General features: G+C 54.3%; 1 protein-coding gene and 1 long non-coding RNA gene across 3 annotated transcripts in view; one reads left to right on the top strand and one right to left on the bottom strand.

Moving 5' to 3' along the window:
- Positions 1–25582, top strand: part of LOC139075695 (uncharacterized) — a 318375-nt gene that overhangs the window by 35198 nt on the left and 257595 nt on the right. The window lies entirely within an intron of this gene.
- On the bottom strand, positions 205–23831 carry LOC103543147 (myelin and lymphocyte protein-like). 2 transcript variants are annotated; one of them, XM_070573604.1, is made up of 4 exons: positions 23699–23831; positions 6179–6346; positions 4959–5084; positions 205–800 (listed from the first exon to the last, which is right to left on the bottom strand). In XM_070573604.1, exons 1-4 carry the CDS (start codon positions 23789–23791, stop codon positions 726–728), a joined length of 462 nt encoding a protein of 153 aa, XP_070429705.1. In that variant the 5' UTR covers positions 23792–23831; the 3' UTR covers positions 205–725. The 2 variants fall into 2 exon arrangements, with proteins under 2 accessions (XP_070429705.1, XP_070429706.1); XM_070573605.1 differs by lacking the exons at positions 4959–5084; positions 6179–6346 and having other exon boundaries at positions 23699–23829.

Raw genomic sequence — 25582 nt, 5'->3', positions numbered from 1 at the left:
AGGCCCCTGGTAGTTGGGGAGGGTGGGAGACCAAGTACCGGGCTTTCTGAGTGCAGTGGCCGAGCACACACACCTGTCACCTGAACTGCCACTTGATGCCACCTCTAGAGATTCAGTCTAAGCCCAGGATTCCTCAGAAAGAAAGATGGAAAGATGGTCCTGATACTGGGGAGTCAAAACAAAACCAAAAACACCTGAGAAAAGTATTGAACATAAAGGCACTTTATAAAGTATTTCAAAGCTTTATCATCTTCCCCCATGGACATCTGCAAGTACTTGTTGGGTGAGTTTTATCCCTATGACAGGGAGAATCTCCATGAAGACTTAGAAACACGCCACCAGATGGGGGCTCAAAAGAGCCTGTGGAAGATTCCAGCAGAGAGTTCTCAAAATCCGGTCCAGGGGTCAGCAGGGATCTTTGTTTCCTGCTCTCTCAGATCACAGACTCCACACTCCACCCCACCGCCCCCTTTCACAAATAGGAGATGACCCTGAAAGACGCCTCAGTAGTTGGAGGTTAAACGCAGCAGGTCCCAACCCTGACAGGAGGGACAGGGGAGAGTCAGCATAACACCCACAAGACACACAGCATTGCTTTTTTTTTTTTTTTTTTTGGTTTCTTTTTTCCACCATGGAGAGCATTTCTGCATGCTAGAAAGTTGTGCTGGAAGGCGGGCCGATCAGTTAACACCGTCTGGGTTTTCAGCTGAAGTTCTTCTGCTGCTTTACGAAGACTTCCATCTGATTAAAGAAAATACCGCATGGACCACGTACAGCAGAGTGGCTGCATATGAAAACACCTGAAATCAAGATAAATGACCATTAACGGGCACGCATTGGGAGAGGACAAGGCGTGGGCTGTCCACACTGGGCCAGCTGCTCAAATGGTGCTTGGGACAACAGACATGAAGTGTGTGGACTGCGACTGCTTCCCATCACCTACACAGACATCCTTTCTTGCTGAGCACAGATGTGGCCCTGAATGCTTTCAGAACAGAGCTCCAGGTGACCTCACTATCCACTGGACATGGTGTGCAAGGTCAGCCATCTGCCATCTCACATTATCATGCTGGTGCCACCCAACTGGAAACCAGGGTCCTCAGAGGCCCCTCAAATGATACTCACAGGTGAGTACCAGCTGCTCTCTGTGGGAAACTTGCTTCCTCCACACCAGGAAGAGCCGGGTCCACCAGCTGTGAGCCCAGCGGCCTCAGCTGGAGAACATGAACACAGGGTTTGCTGGCTCTGGTTAAGGTCTCAATGCTGCCTGGACATCCTCACACCCATCAGAATGTTATTCTAGGATCATAATCTCACAGACACGGGCGAGGAGCCAGGCTCACAGGACTGAGGGACAGGGACAGGGAGGTGGGATTGTGAGATGCTGCAAAGGAGGGGCTCCTGAGAAAGCTGCTGGGAAGACGCAGTCGGCTGTTTTGACACGGGGAACAAAGGCCCTGGAAAGGTGGCAAACGGTCACCCATGGCCTGTCAAGCCCCTGAAGTGCTGTGCTCACTGGGCACCATCTATTTCTAAAGGCCCGCTGCCCCCGAGTCCAATATCTGCTCCTGGATCTGTGCCCTGGGGCGTGGGGTCAGGCGTTTCCAACCAGGCACGACACTTAGGGCAGCTACACGTCCGTGACCCGTGAAAATGCCCAGAGACACCAGCCGTCACCAGGCCTGCCCTCTCCCGCCCCACACAGGGTGAACCCTTCACCCTCGTTGGCCAGAGGCGATGAGTCAGCTGAGTATTTGATCACACATCTGAGAGATCTCATCTGGGAACTCTGAGGCAGCCAGCCTGAAAGGAGCGGTCACCATGGATAAGCAGCCCCCAAAACACCTCAGCCTGTCAGGCAGGAGCAGGTTACTGTCCGGGCAACTCCAGACCCAGCGAGAACCCTTGGCAGAGGCACCTCAGAAGTCCCCACAGGAACAGGACACAGAGCTTATTTTCCAAGTGGGGCAAGAAATGGGACCTTGGGGACATGCACAGCAGGGACATGAAGGGACATCCTGAGGTTTTCAGAAACCCCTCTCCCTAAGTGGCTGCCATTATTGCCCTCCAGTGTTAGGATCCAGAAACCTCCAGATTTCTGCAGAAATTTCCAGCTCCCCTCAGTTGGCACCCACCAACCCCAGGGATCCTTCAGTGCACATACTGTCTGTCCGCAAATGGGGGAGAAGCTCAGCTCCTGAGGCAAGTCCCAGTTAGGAGTCACAGAGGGCAAGAGGTAGACCAGATGCTCCCCAAGGCCTGGGGTGTGAGGAGAAGGTCTTGAGACACCTCCCACTGCCCGGACGGGCCTCCCCGAGAGCATGGGAGGCCGTGTGACGGCTGGGCAGGGTCTGGGGTTGAACCCTGAGTGACCAGGACTCCTTCCCCTGTGCACGGACACAGCTGATATTCTGAACAGAAAGGCGGGACTTCACATTCAGCCCAGCTCGTATTCCCCTTGATGGTTTCAGCCCAGCACCCCTGCCTGCTGAGAAATCGTGATTCCGGGTTCTGGCACTCCTGACTCTGCCTGGGCGTGCTCAAATTTCTCTAACCCAGCTAACAGAAAGGGGGACACAATCAATTGCGGACTGGATAAAGAGACGCTGGGATAGTCATGAACGGAATACTCTACAGCAATGAGAAGAAACAGTCTGCATCTCCACCCAACAGTGGGACGAGCCTCACAAACCTAAGGTGGAGAGAAAGAAGCCAGAGAGAAAAGACACACTGTGCAACTCCATTCACATGAAGTTGAAAATCAGGAAAAATTGAGCTAGGCAGCTAGGAATCAGGCCCGTGGTCATCCTTGGTGTGGGTGCACAGTGACGGCGGCAGGACAGGAAGGAGGTCTCTGGGAGCTGTTTATGATGCTCTATTTCTTAATCTGCATGCTTGTTACACAGAGGGGTTCACTTTATGGAAACTCATCAAGCTGTGCACTTGCATCCTGCTCACTTCTCTGGATGTGTGTTGCATTTTGATAAAAAGTAAAAGAGAAGTTGGAAAATGGTATAGCCCAGTGGTTCTCAGCTAGAGATCTGTCCAGTAGGCAAAGGCATTAATCCACCCCATTTGGGTTGTTCTGTCAAGTGCTGACCCACTAGCCACGTTCCATCTACATGTCATTACTGTTGTCTACAATAACTTTACGGAAGTTGTTGTCAAAAGCCTTATTGATGTCTGGCGGAGAGAAGGCTTCTGGGGTTGGGATGGGGGGAGGTACAAGGATCTCTATATGAGGGGGAGATGAAACAGAGTCATTTGAAGGATGACGGAGGAGGTGGATGACCAGCCTCCCAGGGGAAGGAAGAGCATCCTAGGGGCTGCCTGGCTGTGCTACTGTTTAGAAACCAGCCATCTTGGAAGATGAGCCAAAATGGGAGACATTCTTACACTGTGGGACATTGGAGGGGTGCAGGGACCAGGAGGTGGCCATGTTGATGGACCTGGGAAGTACGCTGAGAGCTTAAGAGGAGCATGTGGCCTCCCCAGGGCAGGGGACAGGGTACAGGACAGCAGACATGGCTTTGAAGAACCTTCTCCCAGAGACCAACAGTGCCTACCCTGTGGGATTCTCTCAGCCTCTGCTCTGTCCTCCCCAAAATGTGGGGACAGCACAGCTTTGGCTCCTGGAGGTGACATCCTGTGATCTGTCATTACATTTGACCTCGGAATTTCCTTTATTCATAGGTTGACCTCTAGAAATCTGAGGAGTGCTATTTCTGAAATTTTCTCTTATTTTTTAAACAATACCCTTGGCTAGAAATACATCTGATATGGTGAGTTAGCACACGTGTGCAAGCCCACCATGCACAGCTCTGGAAAAAAGTTTATGAAACCATACATTCTCCTATTCCTGTCATTCAAACTCATTCCATTGAAAAGGAAATCCATGTCATGACCTCCCCCACCAGTGGGTCTGGCCCACAGTGGAGAACGTTCCTTTTAGAGCTCAGAGACCTGCACACACCGTGCCCCCGGTCACACACAGTCGGGACCCGTGTTTGTTCTGCTGACGGGGTGAAGGAGGCTCAAGCCCTGTTCCCCCAGGGCTCCTGTGAAGCCTCGGCAGGGAGCTGTTCAATAGCCACAGTCCTCGAGGGGAAGGGCCAGGAATCACCGTCCCATTTCACAGAGGAGCAGGCTGAGGCTCAGGGAGCACAGGGGACGTGCACGGGGACTGGTGGAGACGTGACCTCCGGCCTCTCCTCCTACCACAGGTGCTCAGAGCTGTGGGGCAGGAGACACCGTCACGAGGAGCCAAGGCCTGATCACACGGCAAACACCCACAGCGGGGGGTCTGTATGTGCTCTGACCAGAAGGGCCTCCCCACAGCCCAGCCCAGAGCCAGGGCCTGGGGAAACCCCCGCCACTCGATTTTCACCCCAGGCCTCAGTCTCGCGCCCCTGACTGTGCTTCCATGGAAGACCGCTCAGGGGGCCAGGACACCCAGGGGCCAGACTCACTGCTCCAAGCTGCTGCTGAGGGTGCTGACAGGGCACCTGGCCTGACACCAGCCCCACCCATTCCCGGGGACCTTGGAGCATGTTATCCTGCTCGTGGTGCCCTGGTTCTCCATCTGTGAAATGGGGATGACACAGCGCCCACACCCCAGGGCTGCTGTGAGGGCTCAATACGATGGTTCACGGAGAGCTCGGACGGTGCCGGGCATCAGCAGTCACATCCTTACACACCTGCCCTCCACAAAGCCCACGCAGGACTAGACCCTGGGCCAGCCCATGCCTGGACAGCACAGCCCTGACCAGGGGACGAAGGGAGTCTTGGGCACGTCCCTCCCTTCCCCATGACTTTGTGTCTTCATGACGAGGGGAAGGTCTATTTCATTCAAAAGTCGGTGAACTAAAAACAGAGGGGAGGGCTCGGGCAGCCTTCCGCTCAGACCCCGTCAGCGGGCGGTGGGAGCTGTGACCATGGCGGGTTGACGGGGGACTCACCGAAGCAGCGATGTTTTCATGGTAATATTTGTATATAAAGCCATTTTGCATTAAAATGGTGGCCAAAGCTTCCAGGACAGCGGCGCTGAGGTACAGCAGGGCAGTAATACTGTGGTAGACTGCATCCTGCAGGGTCAGAAAGGGCCGTCAGAAAGATGGGATCCCAGACATGGGTATGTGGGGCAGCTGTGGTCCCAGCAGGGCCCTGTCCACCCCACCTGTCCCCACCTGGCATGGCTCAGGTCCCTTGGTCATCTTCTGCTACTTCCTTTGACTCCCCCCACCCCATTCACCATCACCACACCCTCTAACCCCCACCTCACAGAGGTCGTTGGTCCAGCTGAGTTTCATCTCGCTGGTTTGGGGGCAGAGGAAGGACTTCAGTGGAGAAGGGACGCTGCTCTCCCTTGAGAAGGATCAAGTGAGGGGGGCAGCTTGGGACTGAATAGGTAGAAGTTGGTTCTGGACTTGACAAATGTCATACATGGTCACAGTCCTGGTTCTGATGTGGCCTCAGTGACCAGTGCAGGGGAGAGACGGGGAGGCAGGGGGCTCCAGGTGTGTTTACAAGTGAAAAAGCACTAGACTGGGGTTCTGAGTAATTTGAGCTATAATTGGAGGTGGTTTCTCAAGTGTAAGTAGGAGACCTTTTGAGAATGAGAGGCCGGGCCAAATTGCCCCACCCCTTCCAGGGGACATAAGGGGCAAGGGTCCATGTGTAAGTTTTGCCCTCTTGGTGGGCCTCAAGGAAGATTTTATGCAGAACAGAGACCACAGGCCATCTCTCTCCCCCACCAAGTCCCTCTCTGGTGACCCAGGTTTAGAAGCCTGTGACATGGAGCTGGGCGGTAAGCGTGGCCTCATACTGGGCAGCCCAGGCCAGACCCCAGGACCCTGCTCCCAGGAGATGGAAACCAGACCTCCTGGACGATGGGAGATGCCAACGAGCCCCTGGAGAGGAGACAGGATGGGAGGCAGTCACACAGGAGCAAGCAGAGCAGACGGTGACAGTCAACCTCTGCCGTCCCCTTCTCCTGCCCTCCTGGCTGCAGGGAGCCCTGGGCTGCTGTGCACAGCTCAGAGCTGAGGCCCAGCCAGCTCAGCCTTGGAACATGGGTGGGAGATGGCTAGAGGGCAGCCTCACCCAGCACTGGAAAAGCCAGCCTCCCAGGGGAGACGGTCCTACCCACCCCACCCAAACACCCAGAGCTGGGACTCACCAGGGAGACCCAGGAAGTCTCACCACCATGGGCACCAATTAGGTACAGGAAGAGCAGGACAGTGGTGCCCACGAAGCAGAACACAGACACGAACATCACCCAGCCCTGGAGCAGGGGGAGGGGCACCAGGGACGAGGCGATCAGGATCCACACGAGGCCCCCAAAGACCTGCAGAGGGAAGGGGGGCAGGGTGAGCATCGGGCCAGGAGAGCCCACGCCCAGGAAGGGCCAGACCAGAGGTCACGCTGGGGCACGAGGGGCAGAAAAACAGCAAGGAGGTAGAGAACAGCGGGGGGCATTTTCCTCACCAAGAATGACTCTTTCAGCCCCAAGGCTCTAGCCTGATCTCCAATCTCAGTCTTTCCCAATCCTCTGCTTCCTTGCCTTCATTCACTATTTAAATACGCTTTTTTATTTTTTATTTAATGAACACTTATGTCACATTTATATGCCAGACACTGTCCTAGCACCTTACAAATACTAAGTCAGTTAGTCATCACACAACCCTACGAGCAACATAGTGACCCATTTGTCAGATGGGTAAACTGAGGAAAGTGGAAGTTAAGTAATTCATCATCTGAAGAAAGGATTTATACCATTCAATATTATCATTAGATGGGCTAATTCTGTGATTATATCCTTCCTCGTATTTTTGATATAAAAATATCCTTTCTGTTATAAAATGGTAGTGACCAGAAGATTCTTTTGGTCTTCATTGGCAAAATAAATTAGTCATGCTATGTCACTAGCTTTTTTTTAAAGGAATTCACCCTTTAAATCTCCAAGTCCCAGAAGTTGGGCTGGAGTTGGGCTGTAGGAAGGACCCAGGTCAGCCAGGTCTCCTCGGGTGGCCAAGGATGGCATGACAACAGCACTCCCTCACCATCACCCAGATTCCACCCCAGGTGATGTTTGCAGGGTCAGTGAGCCCCAATCAAAGAGGAGCGTAGGGACAGATGTGGGGGTCACAACACCCCTCAGTGCCACAGTCCCGCTCCCCCTGTGGACAAGCTCACCCCAAGCTGGGACTCTCTGTACTTGTCTTCCCTTCTGCTTGTCCCTCCCAATGACATCAGCTCAGTGTCATTTACCATCCCCACCAATATAAGGACTGCGCTGGGCGTGGGCTAGGACATGGCGGGAGATGGCTTTGCAGTCAGAGGTTCCAAGGTACTGTGACCCTTGCACCATCCTCCTGAGAAATGGGGGCTGAGGATGGGCTGCTTCCTAGGCCTATGTCCCCTGTGGTGTGAACTCAAGTGGCACCTTGACCTCATCTCCCTGTCCCACTGCCCACCTGCTTGGTAAGAGACACCACTGTCCTCACAGGGGTTCTCCAAGACTCTCAGCTGAGAAGCATCGGGAGAAAATCACAGTTGGTAGGACAATCTGTGCAATGAAGTATCTGGAGTTATCAAAACCAAGTTGGGCTTAATGAATCAGATCTGGGCATCTCTGCCCAGAAGACTTCCTCTGCTGATGAACCTGAGATGGCCTGAAGGAAGGCATGTGACAGAGTGAGTGGGACACACGTTACAATTTATAGCTAATTGGAACAAAATCACTTCAATCCAGATGATCAGACTGCCAAAGATGAGACGTGTGTGTCGATCCCATCCACACTTGCCTTTAAGATCAAACAGGTCACTTGGCCTTTTCCATCACAGGCACTGACACAGGCACATGAGCTGACGGCTGAGATGGACTTGGATTTAGGAGGCAAGAGAGTGTGGCATGGAGAAGAGGGAGGAGCGGGCATGTCCATCCCGTGGGCAGAGGCAAGGGCCTGGGACACGCTTCTCCTAGGCATCCTGTGCCTGGTCAACGGGTGACCAACCAAAGAGGACCAATCTAAGTCAGGTCCCCATTCACGAGCTCTCAGGGAGCCCTGCTCTGCCCCTTGGCAGCATCCAGCACAAGACAGGTGCCTCTGGTTAGTCACAAAGTGGTGCTGTCCCTGACCAGGTGAGGGAGGGGGTGAGGTCCCCCTTGCTCAGGGCTGACTCTTGGGTGTGGGACACAGGGAAGACCCGTCCAGCCATGTGTCAGTGTCCGAGTTAGTTCCCTGGCCTTCAGGGCCTCCTGGTAGATGGGTGTGCCTAAACAAGTGGCTGATAGACCAAATCCCAGAGGAGCAGCTGGCGCTGCACGTGGAGGGGAGAGCCCTCCGTGATGGAATCCCACGTGGGACCCAGCTGGCACATGGTGCCTGTCGGTGGCCAGTGGACATGGCATTGAGGGACACTGAATGCCACGTGGAGAAAACGGTTCTCTTTGTCACTCTTCTCAGTTTTCTGACTAAGGCAAGGAGAAGGGATCAGGGCGCAGCCAGGGGTCTGGAGCTCCCCCAGAGCATGAGCTCTGAGGACGGGCAGGCAGAGGTGACCTGGAGAAGGGCATGGCTTTTATTCTTAAGGGAGTGATATAGTTATTCTGGAAAAATTAACTGTAAAATGCATAGGAGGTAAATTAAGGCACAGGGGTACCCGGAAGTGGCACAATCTGAGAAGGCAGCTCTCAGACCCTGGTCTCAGGCTCAGTGCCCTGCACCTCATTCAGCTCTATTCCTCCCCGTGTGGCTCGGTCAGGAATCAAAGGCAGAAAGAGTGAGCGGAAGTCAGAGCGCAGCGCAGTCCCCACACTGAGTGCTCGTCACAGAGTCATGAGTGAGCACCAGCGAGATGGGGCCGCAGCTCTGGGCTGAACTTCCGGCCCCCAGTGCAGAGGGAAGCTTCGAGGTTACCCCGACTCTCCACCTGCTTTGGGTGTGTGCTTCCACCAGTGTGAGGAAGACTGTGTTCCAGCTCCCTAGGAATGCTCCCTGTCACACACACTCACACACACACACACGCTCATACACACTCACACCCTTATGCAGATCCCCGGGGTCTCTGGGAAGAATCCCGTCCACAGGAGCAAAGTCCAGCCTGTGCCCCATCCCAGCCCTGCCCCCTGGGACCTCAGGACCCTGTCCCGCCTCTGGGTGCACCACCTTGCAAAGGGCCCTTAAAAATCATGCTGCCTTTTTCTTTAGATGGTTTCTCTGTAGCACTGAGTTTCATAGTAAGATGGCGGGGAGAAGTTCTCTCTCTTTTAGACAGCTTTAACGAGAGAGAATTCACACACTACACAGCTCACCCATGTAAAGTGACAATTCATGGTTTAGGATGATCACAGACATGTGCAGCCATCATCTCCACAGCCAATTTAGCACATTTTCATCCCCTCGAAGAAACCCTGTGCCCTTTCACTACGGCTCCCTCCACCCCTCCCATCCCTAAGCGACCACTGACCCACTTCTAGTCTCTATTGATTCCCCTATTCTGAACTCTCACGAGTTGAATCATATATAAAAGGTGGACTTTTGTGACGAGCTTCTTTCATTTAGCATAACATCTTTCAAGGTGAGACATTCTCTCTCGAATGGACTCGTAGGAAATATCTCCACCATCACAGCACAGCCCACCGGCCATTCTGACCCACCATGTGGGGACACTGAGTGAAGGTGGCTCAGCTCTTTGGAGCCTCCAACTGGGAAGAGCTGAGGAGCCTCTGGTTCCCAGGGATGTTCTCATAGGACACATGCCACCAGGCCCCGTCTGTTCCAGAAACATATTCTAAGTGACACGTCATGTGAAGGGAATGTCCTCACACAGAGGAAATGATTAAACCCTGGGGGTTTTGCTCCCAGGAGATGGGCAGTGGGCCTGCCCTGTACCCCTCACAGCCCTTCCCTGCAGGTGCCCAGGGGACAAATGCAGGGCAACCTGCACAGGGGACCATCTGGGAGGGGGCTGAGGTGGGTGCAGAACACCCCTGAGAGAGGACGGGTGGAGCAAGGAAAAGAGACGAGGCTGAGAACAGAGGGTCTATTCCAGCTGGACGTCTGGGAGCAGCGCCCTGGACACAGACACGGATGCTGTGACAGCTCCAGTGCGGATGCGTGCTGGAAGGGATCACAGCTGGAACAGCTGTGCAGGTGTGAAGGTCCCGCTCCTCCCGCCACATGCCAGCTCCCGGAGCACCTGCACTAGAGCACCTGCACTACGCAGCGTCTGCACGGGCGGGGCTGCACGTGAGCCCTGGAGAGGGGCTCTCCCCGCATGTGCTGGAGGAGCTGGAGCAGGTGACTCGGCCTCTTGGGCCTCGGCTTCCTCGTCTGTAACAGCATTTTGCAGCTGTCTCCCCACACTGTGGGCTGGTGCAAACTGGCTGAAACCATGGAGGTGAGTGTGAAGCTGCTGGCACTGTGCCCAGCACCATCCAACAACTGGGGTGGGACACTGCTCACCCAGGAGGCCCACAGCCCAGTGAAGACAGACACAGAGGCAGCCTGTTACAATGCAGGATGATGCCCCGTCCGAGTGGGCCTACCAGGCCTGGGTGGGGCAGGGCCCCATCGAGTCTTGAAGGGAGAGATGGATGTAACTGGCTCACCTGGCCACAGGTTCACGAAGCAGCTCTCCAGGGGGAGGAAAGAGTACACACGAGTCCAGAGGATGCTGGAGCACCCCTGAGGGCTTCAGAAGGCCAGGAAGCCACACACCAGGTGGGGGACAAGGAGTGGCAGGAAATGGGGCTCGAGGGAGGATGAGCCTGAGACAGAACTCATCGCTGGGCCAGTGTGGAGGCCTCCAGGCCCCGCTCAGTGCAAAGCTGCTATTCGGCGGGAATCACGGACACAGCCAGCGCCTGCCACCCTCCCCCTACTCAGTGTGCAGAGAACAGAGCAGACGCTGCACCCACACCCAAGGAGATAAGGCGTCCTGGGCAGGGAACAGCCCACCCCATCCTGACCTCAGGACCCCGGTGGACAAATATTTGTCAAGAGCAAAGGGGTAGGTGAGGGTTCAAGCATTTCCCTTCCTGAAGAAAACTCTAAGCAGCTTCTAGCTTCCAGGTGGCAAAATGCTCAGAGACGATCATCTTGAAACATGAGGCACACAAGTGGTGACAGGGGCTCAGTTTCCCTTCATTTCTGTCTACAGTAGAGGCTAGATTTCCCCCCACCCCTGCCTGCCCATGGGTCACCGTCCTCCACACCAGAGAAGGTGCAACTGGCTGGTGTGCTCTCAGACGAAGGTCTCTAAGTCGGGGGCCAACAGTCACCTGGGTGGAGCTCTCTCTCTGGGCCAGGTCCCCAACCTGGAAAATGGGGGCGCGGCTCTGTGGTTCTCAGCCCTCAGTCTACACTAGAATCACTGACACACCTGGAAAAACACCAATGCCCAGGTCTGGGGCCCAGGGTCTGACTAGACCGCAGAGAAGCAGAGTTACAGGGCAAGGAACAGACACCGGGCTCTTTGTCAAAGGCCTGGGGATGTGTCTACACCACACGAGCCTGTGGACGATGCTCTGGTGACCCCGTCAGACAGAAGAAGCAGCGCTTGCTGTCTGCACACCCTGCCCGGCTCAGCAACGGCAGCCCAGATGCTCTGCAGTTCCCGCCTGGACATGGGCAAAGTTCCCTCTCCTCTCCTCTCGTCTCCTCACCTTGCCTCTCCTGTCCTCTCCTTAAGTTTCCAGTCCCTGTCTTGCCTTGAACATGAGACTAGGTCGTCCCTGGGTGTCCTCTAGACGCTGGGACCCGGCCTCAGCGTCTGTGAATGAGGTTGACCTGGTGATCTGAGGCCCCACCTACCCTGGTGTTTCAGGACTGGAAACCACCCGTCTTTAATTCAGTCCAGTTTAGGATGCTGAGCAGAGCTGAGGTTCTCTAAGAACCAAGGAGACTGTACAAAATGAGACAAAAAATTCCCCAAAGCTTAATAGAGCTTACATCCGAGGTCTACCCGATCAAATGACTTTTGTGAAAAAAATCTCCTCAGTAGATAGTCATGGGGGGAGCTCTCATGTAAACTTATAGAAGGTTCTCTCTGTTTCTTTCTGAATTAATCCACAGGAGGCAGGCAAAGGTGGTTAAGGGTGTAGACTTTAGAGCCAGAGTTACCGAGTTTGTATCAGCTCTGTCACTTACTAGCGGGGTGGCCTGTTGTCCCTGGAGGAGTTACTTAACCTCTCTGTTCCCTCTCTGAAAAACAGTGATAACAGCAGTGCCCACCTCATGGGGTTGGGCCCGAGTGCCTGGCACATGGGGAGCACTCGAAGTGCTCGCTGTCACAGCTGTCACGTGATGAGGCAGAGCCTCCCCTGTAACCACGTGACATCTCAGGAGGGCTAGGATCTCACCATGCACAGGGACCCCCTCCTCACCCAGGTGCAACCCAGGATTTAAAGGTAACTTCAACAGCATCAAAGAGAAAAACCTGTGATCTCCAGGAAACCAGAAGTGGAGGAAAATGTGTGTGCCTCAGCGGAAAGACAGAAAGAACATAAAAATATGAGCAAGTCGGGGCTGGCCCTGTGGCCGAGTGGTTAAGTTCGTGCGCTCCACTGCAGGCGGCCCAGTGTTTCGTTGGTTCGAATCCTGGGCGCGGACATGGCACTGCTCATCAAACCACGCTGAGGCAGCATCCCACATGCCACAACTAGAAGGACCCACAACGAAGAATATACAACTATGTACCGGGGGGCTTTGGGGAGAAAAAGGAAAAAATAAAATCTTTAAAAAAAAAAAATGAGCAAGTCCTCCTGCAAACAGTGAGCCTCCGTCATAAAGGGGAAGGGATCCCCCAGCACGTTCTTGAGATCCGTGTGGCGTCCCCCTGCTTGTGCGGGGCTGAAGGAGCTCCACGTGCACAACCGTCCAGTGTTCTTGTTGCAGGACGTGGACACCTGAGGTCAGTGCAGAGGAATTGCTCAAATTCTCTGGAATTTTCTCGGGGGCTCCATCTTACTGTGTCAGGGTCTCCACAAGCAGACCCTCTTCCAATAACCAGTCAAGACGTGAACCACAGAGCGCTTCCCACACACACGTCTGCTCCTGCGGCCCCTCGGAGCCCAGCGTCAGAACTCCCACCAGCTCCGAGGGCACGGGGTGCGCCCTGAAGGTGCGTGTGACAGGAGTTTGTGCCTTGGACTCGAGAAGAAAAGGACTGGCCACAGAACTTAGACTGTGCACCCAATACTCAGCCATCTTGTCACTTAGGTCAGGTGGGCAAAAGTCATCCTCCAGGAAGGAACAGAAAAGCTGGCCACACTGGATGAGGCTCGTCCCAGCTGCTGGGTGCTCTCCCGAGGCCACAGGTTCAGCGGCCCTGATTCTGCTGCTGGAAGTGTTTGTCCCCACCAAGCTCTGTCAGCAGTCAGGGACCACACAATGCCCGGAGGGGTGCTGTGGAGGGGACTGACCAGCACAGTGACCGTGTGCCCAAGGAGAGGATCACAGTCCCAGGTCCAAGTGTTGCTGACTCAAAAGTGAGTCTTTCTGTGAGTTAGAGGGCACGTCCTGTGTGTGTGTGTGAGTGTGTGTGGAGGCTGGTTTAGGATGAGCTCCTGCAGGGAAGGGCAATGGCATCAAGGTGAAGTCAAGAGGACATGAGCCCAGGGGGCAGGAGAAGCACGGAGAGGAGGTCAGAGGAGACAGACCAAGTCCCTGACACACTGGAGCCTCCCAGACCCCAGACAATGGGGCTGAGGGCAGCCGGGACCTGAGAGGCAGGGAGAGCAGGAGGCAAACATGGAGGGGCTTCTTCCAGACCCCTAGTTCTGTATGAGCCCCTCCGCCCCTCGTATGGAGGAGCTCAGCTCAGCAAGTCCACGGAGGGGCTTCCTTCACTTGCTCACTTGCTCACCCACTCATTCATTCATGCATTTAACAGAAGCCGAGAGTGACCACGACCACGGTCAGCACTGAGGGCAGATCCATCCAGGGAGACAGACTTTATTCAAAGACACATGAATAAGTGGAGCCCGTCTCTCCCTTCCTGTCCTCTCTCTTCCAGTCCCGCCACCAGACCCTCTGGAGCAGCTCTGGGTCGAGCAAGGGCAGAGTCAGATCCTGGTGACACTGCCGGGGCCCCAGCGAGGGTGAACACAGCTCAGCTCCTCTGACCAGGACACGGGGCCCAGAAATCTGCACAGGACCCCCATTCTGACACCAGGGGACATGTCTGGAGGGAGGCAGAAGACTCCTGTGTGGGGACACCCTCCCACTCTGCCAATTATTGGGAATCTGAGCTCTGTGGCTACTCCCAAAGTGAAAACAAGCAGTGGTGTTGAGGCCCCCTGACTCAGTTTACCTGCTCCAGTTGCTCTGCCCTCCCAGACCCTTCATCAGCATGCTCCCTCCTTCCAGGGGACCTATCCTGTCACCATCCCTCCCAAGGCAGCTTAGGGGATGGTTCTAGAAAGACTCCTAAGATGTAAAAGCTGGGTGGTTCCTTCCTACAAGACCCTTAAATCCAACTGTCCCCAGCTTATCACCAAGTACCTACAGAGCAGGATGGAGCTAGGGGAGGTGGGGAAAATTTTGAGCCAGAAGCTGCCACCTCCCTGAACCAACGCCCTCCCAGACGGTGATGCACTGACCCTGATGATAAATCAGTTTTAAAGGTTTGCTCCGGGCCCACTGGTAACTGATTCCTTCACCTTTGGGCAGATGCAGCAATTTGCTTGGCTCTCAGAATTCAAAGCTTTCCCCCTACCAGCCCTGTCACCAGGCTGGCAGGGCAGTGCAGAGAGAGGCTCAGGAAGTCCCCACCCCCAAGGCAGAAGGCAGGACAGGACTGCCACAGCCCCCTCTTCCCTTTGGCCATCCCATCAGGCTGACCAGGGGCAGCTCCGAGCACAGGAGCCACTGGAAAGCCCTACAGAGGGTGGTGTCTATGCAGTACTTTTGGACCCCAGGGACAAGTCACGTGTGCCTCCACAGCCCAAACCACCCCCTAATCTCTCTCTCCCCGTGCCTCGCGCACCCTGCCCTGGAAGGGCATCGAAGGTCAAAGGTGGTGTGGGATCGGCCTCATGGCCCCTCCTACAGTTGCCCCCTTTGAGCGCAGATCAGCCAGTTGATGGGAGCAGCTGTTTGACTTATTAGTAAATTAATGATAATTGCACCAAATAGTTATCGAGCAGGAGCTGCGGGCACCACGTGGTTTGAAGAGCTTTGCGTACATTACACTCCCTTAGTCCTCACAGCAATCCTTGAGGTGGGTGCTATTATAACCCCATTTCATTGATGCAGAAACTGAGGCGCAGTGGCCCACTCACACTCCCACAGCTGCTGAGGGCCAGCTCTGACAGGCTGGTTGTGGAGCCAGGTCAGGACAGCCCTGTGTGTGGCAGTCACTCAAGGCCACCCACGGGCAGTTCACCATGAAACCTCCCATGTGTAGGGCCGGCTTTGGAAATGGCCATGAGAACAGCAACACGGAGGGAGAGGAGACCGCCCGGCAGCCTTCGTTCTGCACTCAGCCTCCCTGGGTGTAGAGGAGCAGAGAACCCAAAGGAGGAGGCCATGGGAGGCAGCCTCCCCTCCCCCACCCTCCACTGGCTAACAGGCTCTGTCCCTTCAGCGGAAAGAACACCAAGGTGTGTGTTTAAGACCAAAAACAAGCAAAAGATGCAAACCCTGAAGGACATCACTCCCTCTTCTGCAGACACAGGCCTGAGGTCGTCATCCCCAGGTCCATCAACCTGACCTTTGTCACCCCCACCCCCGCCCCTATTACCAGGGTCGGAATGTGGCCTCCCCTCCAGCCCAACTGCCTTCTAACAGGAGAGGGCTCTCCAGTACAATTCCAGGTCAGCTGAGAGGGGCTGGGTGGCCCTGGGCCTTCCTCTTCCCACTGCCTGTGCAGATCAAGGTGTGATGGCAGATGACAGGCCTTTCCTCCAGTTCCTGCATATTTTCTCATGCCCCAGGGCCTTGGTACCTTGAAGTGACTCAACACAGGGGTGGTTCTGACCCAGTGTGGAGAGAACAGCAGCTATTAATGAGCTGGGAGTGCTAGAGAGCCTGGAGCAGAGAATCAAGGCCAGTCCATTCCCCTAGGAAGTCATTATGCTGCTGGGGCCCAGCAGGAGCCAACCAGGAACCAAACCTTCCACCAGAATGCAGAAGGCAAGTCAGGGCCCAGGACTCAGAGAACCCAGGGAGCTGCTCCTGCTCCCGGGACAGTCTGCAACCTGTGAGGAGTTGGCCACACTTCCCCATGGCATCAGTGCTCCAGGGACGAGGGGGCCACCCACTGTCCTCGTCCATCAGCACCCGAGGAGGACACCTGCTGGGCCATCTCATAGGGCCTGCTCTTGCTGGTGTGGGGACTGGAATGGCCACCCCAAGATATGTCTCTTTGGCATGAGGACTATTTGAGGCTGGTTTCTTTGCAGACAGGAAAGCAACTAAAAAGTAGAACTAAATCTCTATCTGTAAAGGTGCCTCCCTCTCTGCACCAGGAAGAAGAAAGGAGATGACCTTGTCTCTAGAAACTCTTAATCAATGGGGAAGGCAAGGACTTAAATCTGCATTTGTTTATTGTTCTTGTCTGGTAACCTCCTGTAACTGACTTCCCTTCCCCTCCCAATGTTGGCATTTCCTTAAGGATTAAGCATCTTTCCTTAGGCTAGGAACTGATTGCTGCGCTCACCTGTGACCGCCCAGCTCCAGACAATAGACTTGCCTCCTGCTACGCCCACCGAGATAGCAGACCCACTACCTGCTGTGTCCATCAAGTGCTGTGCCGACAGGGCAATCGTGAGTATTGTGGGAGGGACATTTCAATCACATGTGAAACACCCTGTTTGGGGGTATATGTGCACCCCACTTCTTCGGTGCTCTTTCTTCCTTCAGGAAGAAAGGCCCCGGGCCATGGTTCCTCATAAAGCTTTGTTTAATTTTCTCTTGCTATTCTGTCTCATGTGAATTTAATTCGTTCTCTGGCCAGATGAACCCACTTTGGATAGAGGAAATGTCTTCCTCCCCTACAGTGGCCTTTGGTCCAAAACACTATTTCCAGGGACTGAGAGTTGAGAGGCCAGAAGGAGCCTGGACGGGCTTGTGTCAGGAGTGGGAGCCAGGGCTCAGCTCTGGATCCATCGGGAGTCAGTCCCCAGCCCCCATCCAGTCTAGACTGGCTGGCCTCCTCCCACCTCAAGGCAGGCCCCAGGGGACCCAGTCCGCCACCCCAACCCCTCCCTCAGAGGATGTGCCTGAGCCCAGAGCAAAGCCATCCATTCCTAAGGCTGCAGACCCAGCCTCGGCCAGCAGCCCAATGCACTCTCCCACTCTCTGTGGGCCTGTGGGTGCAACAGTCAGCCTTTGTCCCTGCCTGACCCGAGCCTGAGCTCTCCCTGCCATGGCATCTGGGACCCTCCTGCTCTCTCCTGAAAGTGCTGGGACAGAGAGATTACCCGACCTGCGTCAGGTCAGGTCGAGGAGTGACTTATGGAAAAGTTAAGAGCAATCTTTCTCAGTGGAGCTTGGTTATGACGACACACACATGAGCCTCCCAGAGCTGAGCCCACCATCACACTTAGCAGTTTCCAGAGAACAGCTCAGAGTCATTGGCTGCTAATCAAACCAGGCCTCTCGTTCTGGAAAAACCAGAAAAGTCACTTCTCAACTCCCAGAACTAACGCCTGGGAGACCTTTGCCTGTAATTCCCCCCTTTAGAGAGGGAAGGAGAAACCCGGGCAGTGTCCTCACCCCTTCTAAACAGCCACAGAGAGGGGCCCACAGCACAAGAAGGTGACACAGGGCCAGGGGTCAGTGGGCACAGCCAGGGAAGGCCAGCCTCACCCACTGTCCTGCACTGGCCAGCAGGGCCACCCCCACTCTCTGGGGACTGTATGAGGGTCCCTGGCTGGGGCAGCACAGAGAGGGTGCCTGCCCTGAACCCTGGAGACCCTCAGGACCCTGGCTTCCTGCCTCAGCCTCTCACTGAGAACTGTCCCCACTGTCCTCTCCCCCATAACAACGTCAAGGGGGTGGCCTAGCCTACTGATGCCCACTCCAAACCTCGCCAGATCCATGGGGGCTGGGCAGTGCTTATCAAATGCAGATTCCTGGGCCCGCCCAGGCCCTAGTGGCTCAGAACCTCCAGGGTGTGTATGTGACAAGCAGGACTGAGGGTGCGAGCTCCCCAGTGGCTCTGAGCTGTCCCTTCACTCCCTGTGGGGAGAGCAGGGGACAGGCCTTGCCCAGGGCTCCCAGGTGGGCGGGGTCCCCTATTCATGATCCCTCCTGCTGTGGGCAGTTCATCCCTGGTGTCTGAGTGAATGCAGGAACCTGGACGTGACCTGCTGTCAATGAAGAAGTCCCACCCTGGAGACCCGGGCACCTGGGCAGCTGCCGCCCCTCTCGGAGCCTCAATTTCCTCCCAGCTCTGGAAAGTCAGGTTTCTGCTTCTGCATCTCTCAGCCCAGGAGTCCTCATAGGGCCTTCTCAGTGGAGCCGGAATATGGACCATGCCCTGGAAAGCTGCTCTGTCACCATGCCCGCCACCCCACTGCCCGATCCTGGTTCTGGGGTCCGAGGATCCCAGACAGGTGAAAATGTAGGGCAGGTCTGAGGACCTGTTCGGTCACTCTCAAATAACAAAAAGTCCCCAGTCACCTTGGGTCACAGAAACAGGCTCATGTTAGTAACTACTGTGTCCAGTTCACTGTAAGAATGGAAACTGCAAACCGACTCCAGGTGGCTCCCCCACCCCACCCCACCCCAAAAAGTGCACCCTACAAGCGCTGCCTCCCACCAGGTGACCCTACCCCTCTGAGTCCCTAAGCTCCTGGGGACACATGCAAGGAGGGGGTCCGCCCTGGAGAGGGGGTGGCACTCCAGCAGGCTCTGTCCACAGAAAAGTTCTCTCCATTCCAGCCTTTCTTTCAGGGGCTGCACTGCACACAGGCTCAGGGGAGGGAGCCGGGTTAATGACTTCACAACCCCTTTCCAGGCATTTCCTTCCCAGATTCTGAAAGTGGGGGCAGGGGGTGCTTTTCCTTCCCAAATTCTGAAAGTGGGGGCTGGGGGGGTACATCCTGGTACTTTGTGAGAGAAGTTTCCTCTTGGACCCTGGCCTGAGCTAAGACAAACAGCGTCCTAGGTTAACATCCTGTGCTGTGAATGGGGGCCCAGGGTCAGGACGCCCCTGGCTTAGAAGGGAGGAGGAGGAGGAAGAAACAGAGACTGTGGTTCCAAAAGGCATGTCCCCTTTGGTTGGGGACAGGGAACAGGGACAGGCAGAGCCCTGGGTGCAGCTGTTGGGGAGGGGAGACCCTGGAAGTTCCACTGGGGCCTGTGTGGGGTGCACTGGGACCCCACTGCCTACAACAGCAGCGTGGCCTGTGGGCTTGGGGGCTCAGAGAGCCAGGGTCACACCCCCTGGTTGGGCTGCCTTTCACCTCCCATGAGGACCCTGAGCTTTCAGAGGGCAGGAGCTCTGGGCTGGGGTGCTGAGCAGGGTAAGGTTGCCAGGTCCCACCCTGAGCCATCGCCCTTCCTGCTCTGGTGGGCAGTGTCCCTGCCTTGGGAGGGGAGGGGAGCCCCGCCCTGTTGGTCCTGGAGGCCAAGGGTTTCACACCTGCCCCTCCCAGGCTATTGGGAGCTCAGGCATGGAAATGGGAACTGTGAGTAATCAACTCGCCTGGATGACAGATTTAAAAACTAATCAAGCATTTCACACCCATTGGACTAAGAGAAAATTACAAAGTCTGATGCTACCAAGTGTGGCCAGGATGAGGGACAACGGGGACTTTCATCTGCTGCTGGTGGGAGTCGGGAAGGTCCAGGGTTAGCCTGAAGCTTATACAATTTGGGGACCTTCTTTATAAAAGAATAAAAAATGAGTCTGAATCTTGGAAGGGGCCTGAGCAAGTGCGGGTCCTGAGCTCAATTAAACTTCATAAGCTTCCCAGTGACTCCGCTCCGCGGCTGTGTGAATTGGAATAACCCTTTTGGACAGCAATGTGGTAACTCTGGGAAGATGAAGATGTGTGTTCCCTATGACCCAGCGAGTCCAATCCTCTGTGTGTCCCCCAAGAAATTCCCAACATGTAACCACAGAGGCCAATGCAAGAATGTTCTTTAGCAATGCCGTCTGCAACAGCAAAAAGCCACCACTGGAAATGGCCAAAATGTCCATCATCAGAAGAATGGACAAATAGCATCAATGTATATAAACCTCAACACCGTTGCATGGAAAGCTCGCTGCAGAAGGACATGACAGGACGACACTATTTCCATGAAGTGTGAAAACACAGAAAACAGCACCCATGGAGCTCATAGGCAGTCAGGGTGCAGGGAAGGGCTGACCCTGCCTGGGCGTCAGGACCACCACGTCCAGCCCTGGGCTCCTGAGGATGGAGGGAGGGGAGTAAGACAGAGGCACATCCAGGGCTTAGAAGCCTCCTGAAAAGCTTATTTGCTTCATACTAAAAGGAAATACGGCAAAATATTAAGATCTGACAAAGCTGAGTGATAATTACAAGGGTGTCTATTAAAGTATTATACATACTTTTTGGTAATATTTGAAATATTTCTTAATTTTTGTTTTCTTAAAAATTGAAGTGAAGTTCGTATAACATCAAACTAACCATTTTAAATTGCCCAATTGAATGGAATTTAATACATTCACCATGTTGTGCAATCACCACCTCTATCTAACCCCAAACATTTTCATCCCCCAAAAGGAAACCCCACACCCATTACGCAATTGCTCCCCATTCCCCTCCTCTCAGCCCCTGGCAAACCACCAGTTTGTGCTCTGTCTCTGTGGATTTGCCCATTCTGGGTATTTTACATGAACGCAATCATACAATATGTGACTTTTTGCATCTGTCTCCTTTTACTCAGCGTAGTGTTTCCAACTGTGTGGAATGTCTCAGTGCTTCCTCCCTTTTTATGGCTGAATAATATTCCACTGTGTGAATACGTCACAGTTTGTCCATTCATCCACTGATGGGACATTCTGACTGCTTCCATCTGCTGGTTCCTGTGAATAGAGCTGCTATGAACACACATATCCATCTACCTATTCAGGTCCCTGCTTCCAATTCTTCTGCTTATAAACCTAGGTGTGGAATTGCTGGGTCATAGGGTAATTTTTTTGAGAAACCACCAAACTGATTTCCACAGCGGATGAACCATTTCACATTCCCACCAGCAATGTGTGAGGGCTCCAATTGCTCCACATCCTGGCCCACACTTGCTATTCTCCAGTTTTTTTGATAATAGTCATCCTAATTTCATGTGAAATGGTACACCACTGTGGTTTTGATCTCATTTTCCTAATCACTAAAGATGTTGAGTATCTTTTCATGTGCTTATTGGCCATTCCTATATCTTCTTTGGAGAAATGTCTGTTCAAGTTCTTTGCCCATTTTCTAACTGGCTTCTTTATCTTTTTGTTGTTGTGTTGTAATGGTCCACACTTAAAAAAACTCTCCCAGGGCAGCCAGCACCTCCTTGGGCCCTTTCATTCTCTGCTCTTTCACACAGCAAAGCACATCCAGCTTCAAATGTACAAAGTGTGCAGAGGAAACTTAAAGGACTGGTGTCTGCTTTCTTCCTGTTCTCCCTGCTCCCTGGGAGCCACCCCCAATCTAGAGAGGAGGAAAGAGATTGGAGGTGATAGCTGAGGCATCCAGCATCTCTCGGGAAGTGGGGGTGGTGGTCGGCATCTGGGGAGCAGGGGCTGAGGTGGAGGAGAAAAAACAACTTGAGAGATGGCTGAGAGGGAAGTGGTCTGGGCAAGGGAGAATTATTTCTTCTAGAAGACCGTACTATTGCAGGTCACAAAACTGCCCCTGGAGGTGTAAGTTTCCACTAACCCAGGAAATTTCCTACCTCCCGGCTCTCTCCTTTCACTTAGTAGGGTGGGGGCGGGGGGGGGTTTCCTCCTCTCTATTCTCCCACAGACCACCCTGCCTGGCTAGGCTGTCCCTCCGCCAGGGGCACTCCTTCCTCTAGGCTGGGACACCAAGAGGAGGCAGTGGGCACTGGGAGGCCCTCCCTTCTGTGAAGCCAGGTCCCCCCCACCCGCCATCTCCTGCTGCCGCCTGAGCCAGCTCTTGTGAAGGCAAGAGAAGGAGGTGCCCCAGAGTCCTCTGCATGGAGCCCAGCTGACAGCCTCTCATGATTCTTGTCACAGTGCTCCCCAAACAGCTGCAAAAGCAGAGGAAGCCCCTCATTAGGGCAACAGAAGAGACACTAGGAGGACTCTTTGTTGCTTAAAAATCCCTCTGCCCATCACGCCTCACTGTCAGCCACCATCTCTTTGGTCATGAATCTGCTTTTGTAAACACAGTGGCCTCTGAAGGAACCACCACCACTCATCCCAGGTCCTGGGCACTGTGCGCTCATCTTCAGATGTCCAGCCTCGGGCAAGCACAGGCCAAGTGCTGAATAGACGCACCCAGAGGAGCCACTTGGGGAAAGGATGTGCCAGTGGTGCAAGCCCCTCCCCACTCTGGGTCTGGGTGTCCATATCTATAAATGGTGGGGCCGGGTGCAGTGTTGTCCAGGGTTTCTTCTAGATGTCACTTTCTTGACCCTGGCTGGCCCCAGGACTTGACGTCACTCTGGATACACACAGGTGTGAGCTCAACTCAACCCTCACAAATGCAGTGATACGGGGCCACCAGGAGACCTGAGTCCCCTTAGCCCTTTATCCAAACCCTCCATGGATGACAGAACCTGCTCCCTGTGCTGGTCACACCCTCCTGACTCCAATCAGGCAAGAAGAAGCTGGGGTCCTGTTTTTAAACAGTTTTGAACATCCTCTTTTCTAACCAACTCTTCTCCTTCAGGGGTGCTGGGAATGGAGTCCCCATGGCTGCATCACTCAGCACCCACATAACACACACAGCAGCCCCTGGGCCCTGGGGAGTTTAGCCTGAGGGTAGTCTGAAGCCTAAGGACATAGTGAGCACTTTACCAGGAGCCTAGGCTAGGAAACGCTTTCCTACAGCCACCAGCGGAGCTGTGGGGCTCCAGCCCAAGGACAGACCAATGTCAGGAGGCCTTCAGACTGCTCAAGGTCAGCCGCTACATGGGACCAATTTTGCCAGCCCTCTCCCCTCCCCCGACTCCACACACAGGGCAGAATGACTGTGGCGGAGCAAACAGTGGCCTGTTTTATTATTTCCAGGTCAAAGTTGTCACGAATAAGTTCTCTCCCCAGAAACCTTCAAAGGCCAGAAGAGAATAACCCGGATTCCGCTCCTCCCTCACCAACCCAATCCCCACGCCTCGGTTGGTGATGCTCAGGCTTCTTTTGCTGATTTTTGTAAACGAAATCCTAACCCTGAACAAAGCTGGGCACCCCTACAAGGACGTCGCTCTCGCATAAGGGCTTCCTCTGCGCCCATGGGAAGCGGGTCAGAGCGCAGCTTTGGAACCAGCGCGCGATGGATGGACCCTAGCCGGCGCCCAACGTCTGACCCATTCGCGAATCTGGTTTTTCCACCTAAATTGTGGAGACTGTTTCTATCATTGTCCTTGGTCTGGGAGGGGCCAAACGACTGGAGTCGGGGAGATTTGCTTCACCCCGGCCCGGCTATCCCGATGCTCCCAGGACCCACGCAACCTGTGAATCTGGTCCGGAACCCTGCGCAGAGACCCGCGATAGTGCACGGCTCAGCCCATCCCACGCCCTCCCAGGCTCCGGCCCAGCCACTCACAAACTCCAAAATAAAGAGCAAGTCGGGGAAGGTGGTGAAAACCGCGAAGCCGCTGGGCAGGGTGCTGCCGCCCGATGACGCTGTAGGGGCCATGCCGGCGTGCTGGTGTCGGCTTGTGGACAGGACGCGCGGCTCTGGCTCTGGCTCCGCGCTGACCGCTCTCTTGCTCTCGGAGCCCAGCAACCCAGTACCCCGCGCCCAGCTTAAGTGCAGAAGCGCCCGGAACCCAGGAGGGAGGAGCCCGGGCCGCCGCCTGCCCCGCCCCGTCCCTCCCCGTCCCGTCCCGTCCGAGCCAGCCCTGCGCGCCCCGAGGGACCCGCCAGACTGCCTCGGGCGCCACCCTGAACCACCCGAGGGCGCACAACCGGATCGCCGAGCTGGGGCGGGGGCCTGACTCGCTCGCCCCACATCCAGGTGCCATCTCGCGTGGGGAACAGGAAAAGTCCCTTTGACGGAGCGCTTCGCACGTTTTGCCCTCGTGGCAGAGGATCTCCATCCCTTAAGAATAAGAACCGTCACTAACTAGGCTCCAAACTCCCCACAGCGACACCCCTCAGGTCCCCATTGCTCTAACTGTTCTTAAGATGGATCTCCACTTTTCCACTGGGTGCGTTAATGTGAGCGACCTCCGCGTCCGGGCTCGCGGTGGGACGAGATCCTAGTCCTGCCCGCAGCTGCAGGCTGGGGGTCTGCAGGGGCGTCGTGGGGACCAGCTCTGGTCACCAACCTTTCTCCCTGCGCCTTCGCAGCGCCAGGAACCCTGCACCCACAGTCCGCTCCTCTCAGTGCTGGAGCTTTGTGTCTCTTTGAGGGGAGGAGGCTGCTCTTAGCCCTGCCAGCCCCGGAGGAGGGTGGTGGAGAAGGTGCTGGGGTCCATCTGCATTGAATCCAAGGGACAGGAAGGACCTTCTAGAGCAGATCCGTGCCCTTCTCTCAGGGAGGGGGGCCTGCACCGCTGGGGTGGGAGTACTCCTCCCCATGTGTTTTGACTCCCTGTTGCCACTGGTTTTTTGTTTTCCTTTATTTTCTGGACCACACTTTATTTTTTTTCTTTAATTATTTTATTGAGGTCACCTTAGTTTATAACATTGTGTAAATTTGAGGTGTACCTTATTATCTATCAGGTTCTGTATAGACTGCAATGTGCTCATCATCAGTAGTCTAATTTTGATGTCACCATACATATGTACCCTTTCACCCCATTTGCCCTTCCTTCACCTCCTTCCCCTCTGGTAGCCACTAATCTGTTCTCCTTATCTGTGTGTTTGTTTGTTTATCTGCACATATGGGTGTAGTCATACGTATTTGTCTTTCTCTCTCTGATTTATTTCACTTGGCATTATACACTTAGGATCCATCCATGTTGTCGAAAATGGCACTATTTTTTCTTTTTTTATGGCTGAGTAGTATTCCATTGCATGTGTATGTATATATATGTGTGTGTATACACCACATCTTTATCTATTCATCCATTGACAAGCACTTGGGTTGCTTCCACAAGTTGGCTATTGTGAATAATGCTGTGATGAACACAAGGGTGCATATATCTTTCTGAATTTGCATTTTCATGTTTTTTGGATAAATACTGACATCACATGGTATTTCTATTTTTAATTTTTTGAGGAATCTCCATACAGTTTTCCTAATGGCTGTACCAATTTGCACTCCTGCCAGCAGTATATGAGGGTTCCCTTTTCTCCACATCCTCTGCAACACTTGTTATTTCTTATCTTCTTAATCTGATGGGTGTGAGGTGATATCTCATTGTAGTTTTGATTTGCATTTCCCTAGTGACTAGCCATATTGAACATCTTTTCCTGTGCCTGTTGGCCATCTGTATATTTTCTTTGGAAAAATGACTGTTCATATCCTCTGCCTCTTTTT

Source organism: Equus przewalskii, chromosome 14, assembly GCF_037783145.1.
Source record: "Equus przewalskii isolate Varuska chromosome 14, EquPr2, whole genome shotgun sequence".
Lineage (NCBI taxonomy): Eukaryota > Metazoa > Chordata > Mammalia > Perissodactyla > Equidae > Equus > Equus przewalskii.
The sequence above is the reverse complement of the archived record's forward strand: the minus strand, read 5'-3'. Positions and strand labels throughout refer to the sequence as shown.

Bases quoted from the DNA above. Each gene is read 5' to 3' on its own strand.
- LOC103543147 (XM_070573604.1), bottom strand. From the start codon at position 23,791: ATGGCCCCTACAGCGTCATCGGGCGGCAGCACCCTGCCCAGCGGCTTC. The intron at 6,347-23,698 runs GTGAGTGGCTGG...TTCCCTCTGCAG, and splicing joins TGCTCTTTATTTTGGAGTTT to GTCTTTGGGGGCCTCGTGTG. The intron at 801-4,958 runs GTGAGTCCCCCG...TCTTGATTTCAG, and splicing joins ATGAAAACATCGCTGCTTCG to GTGTTTTCATATGCAGCCAC.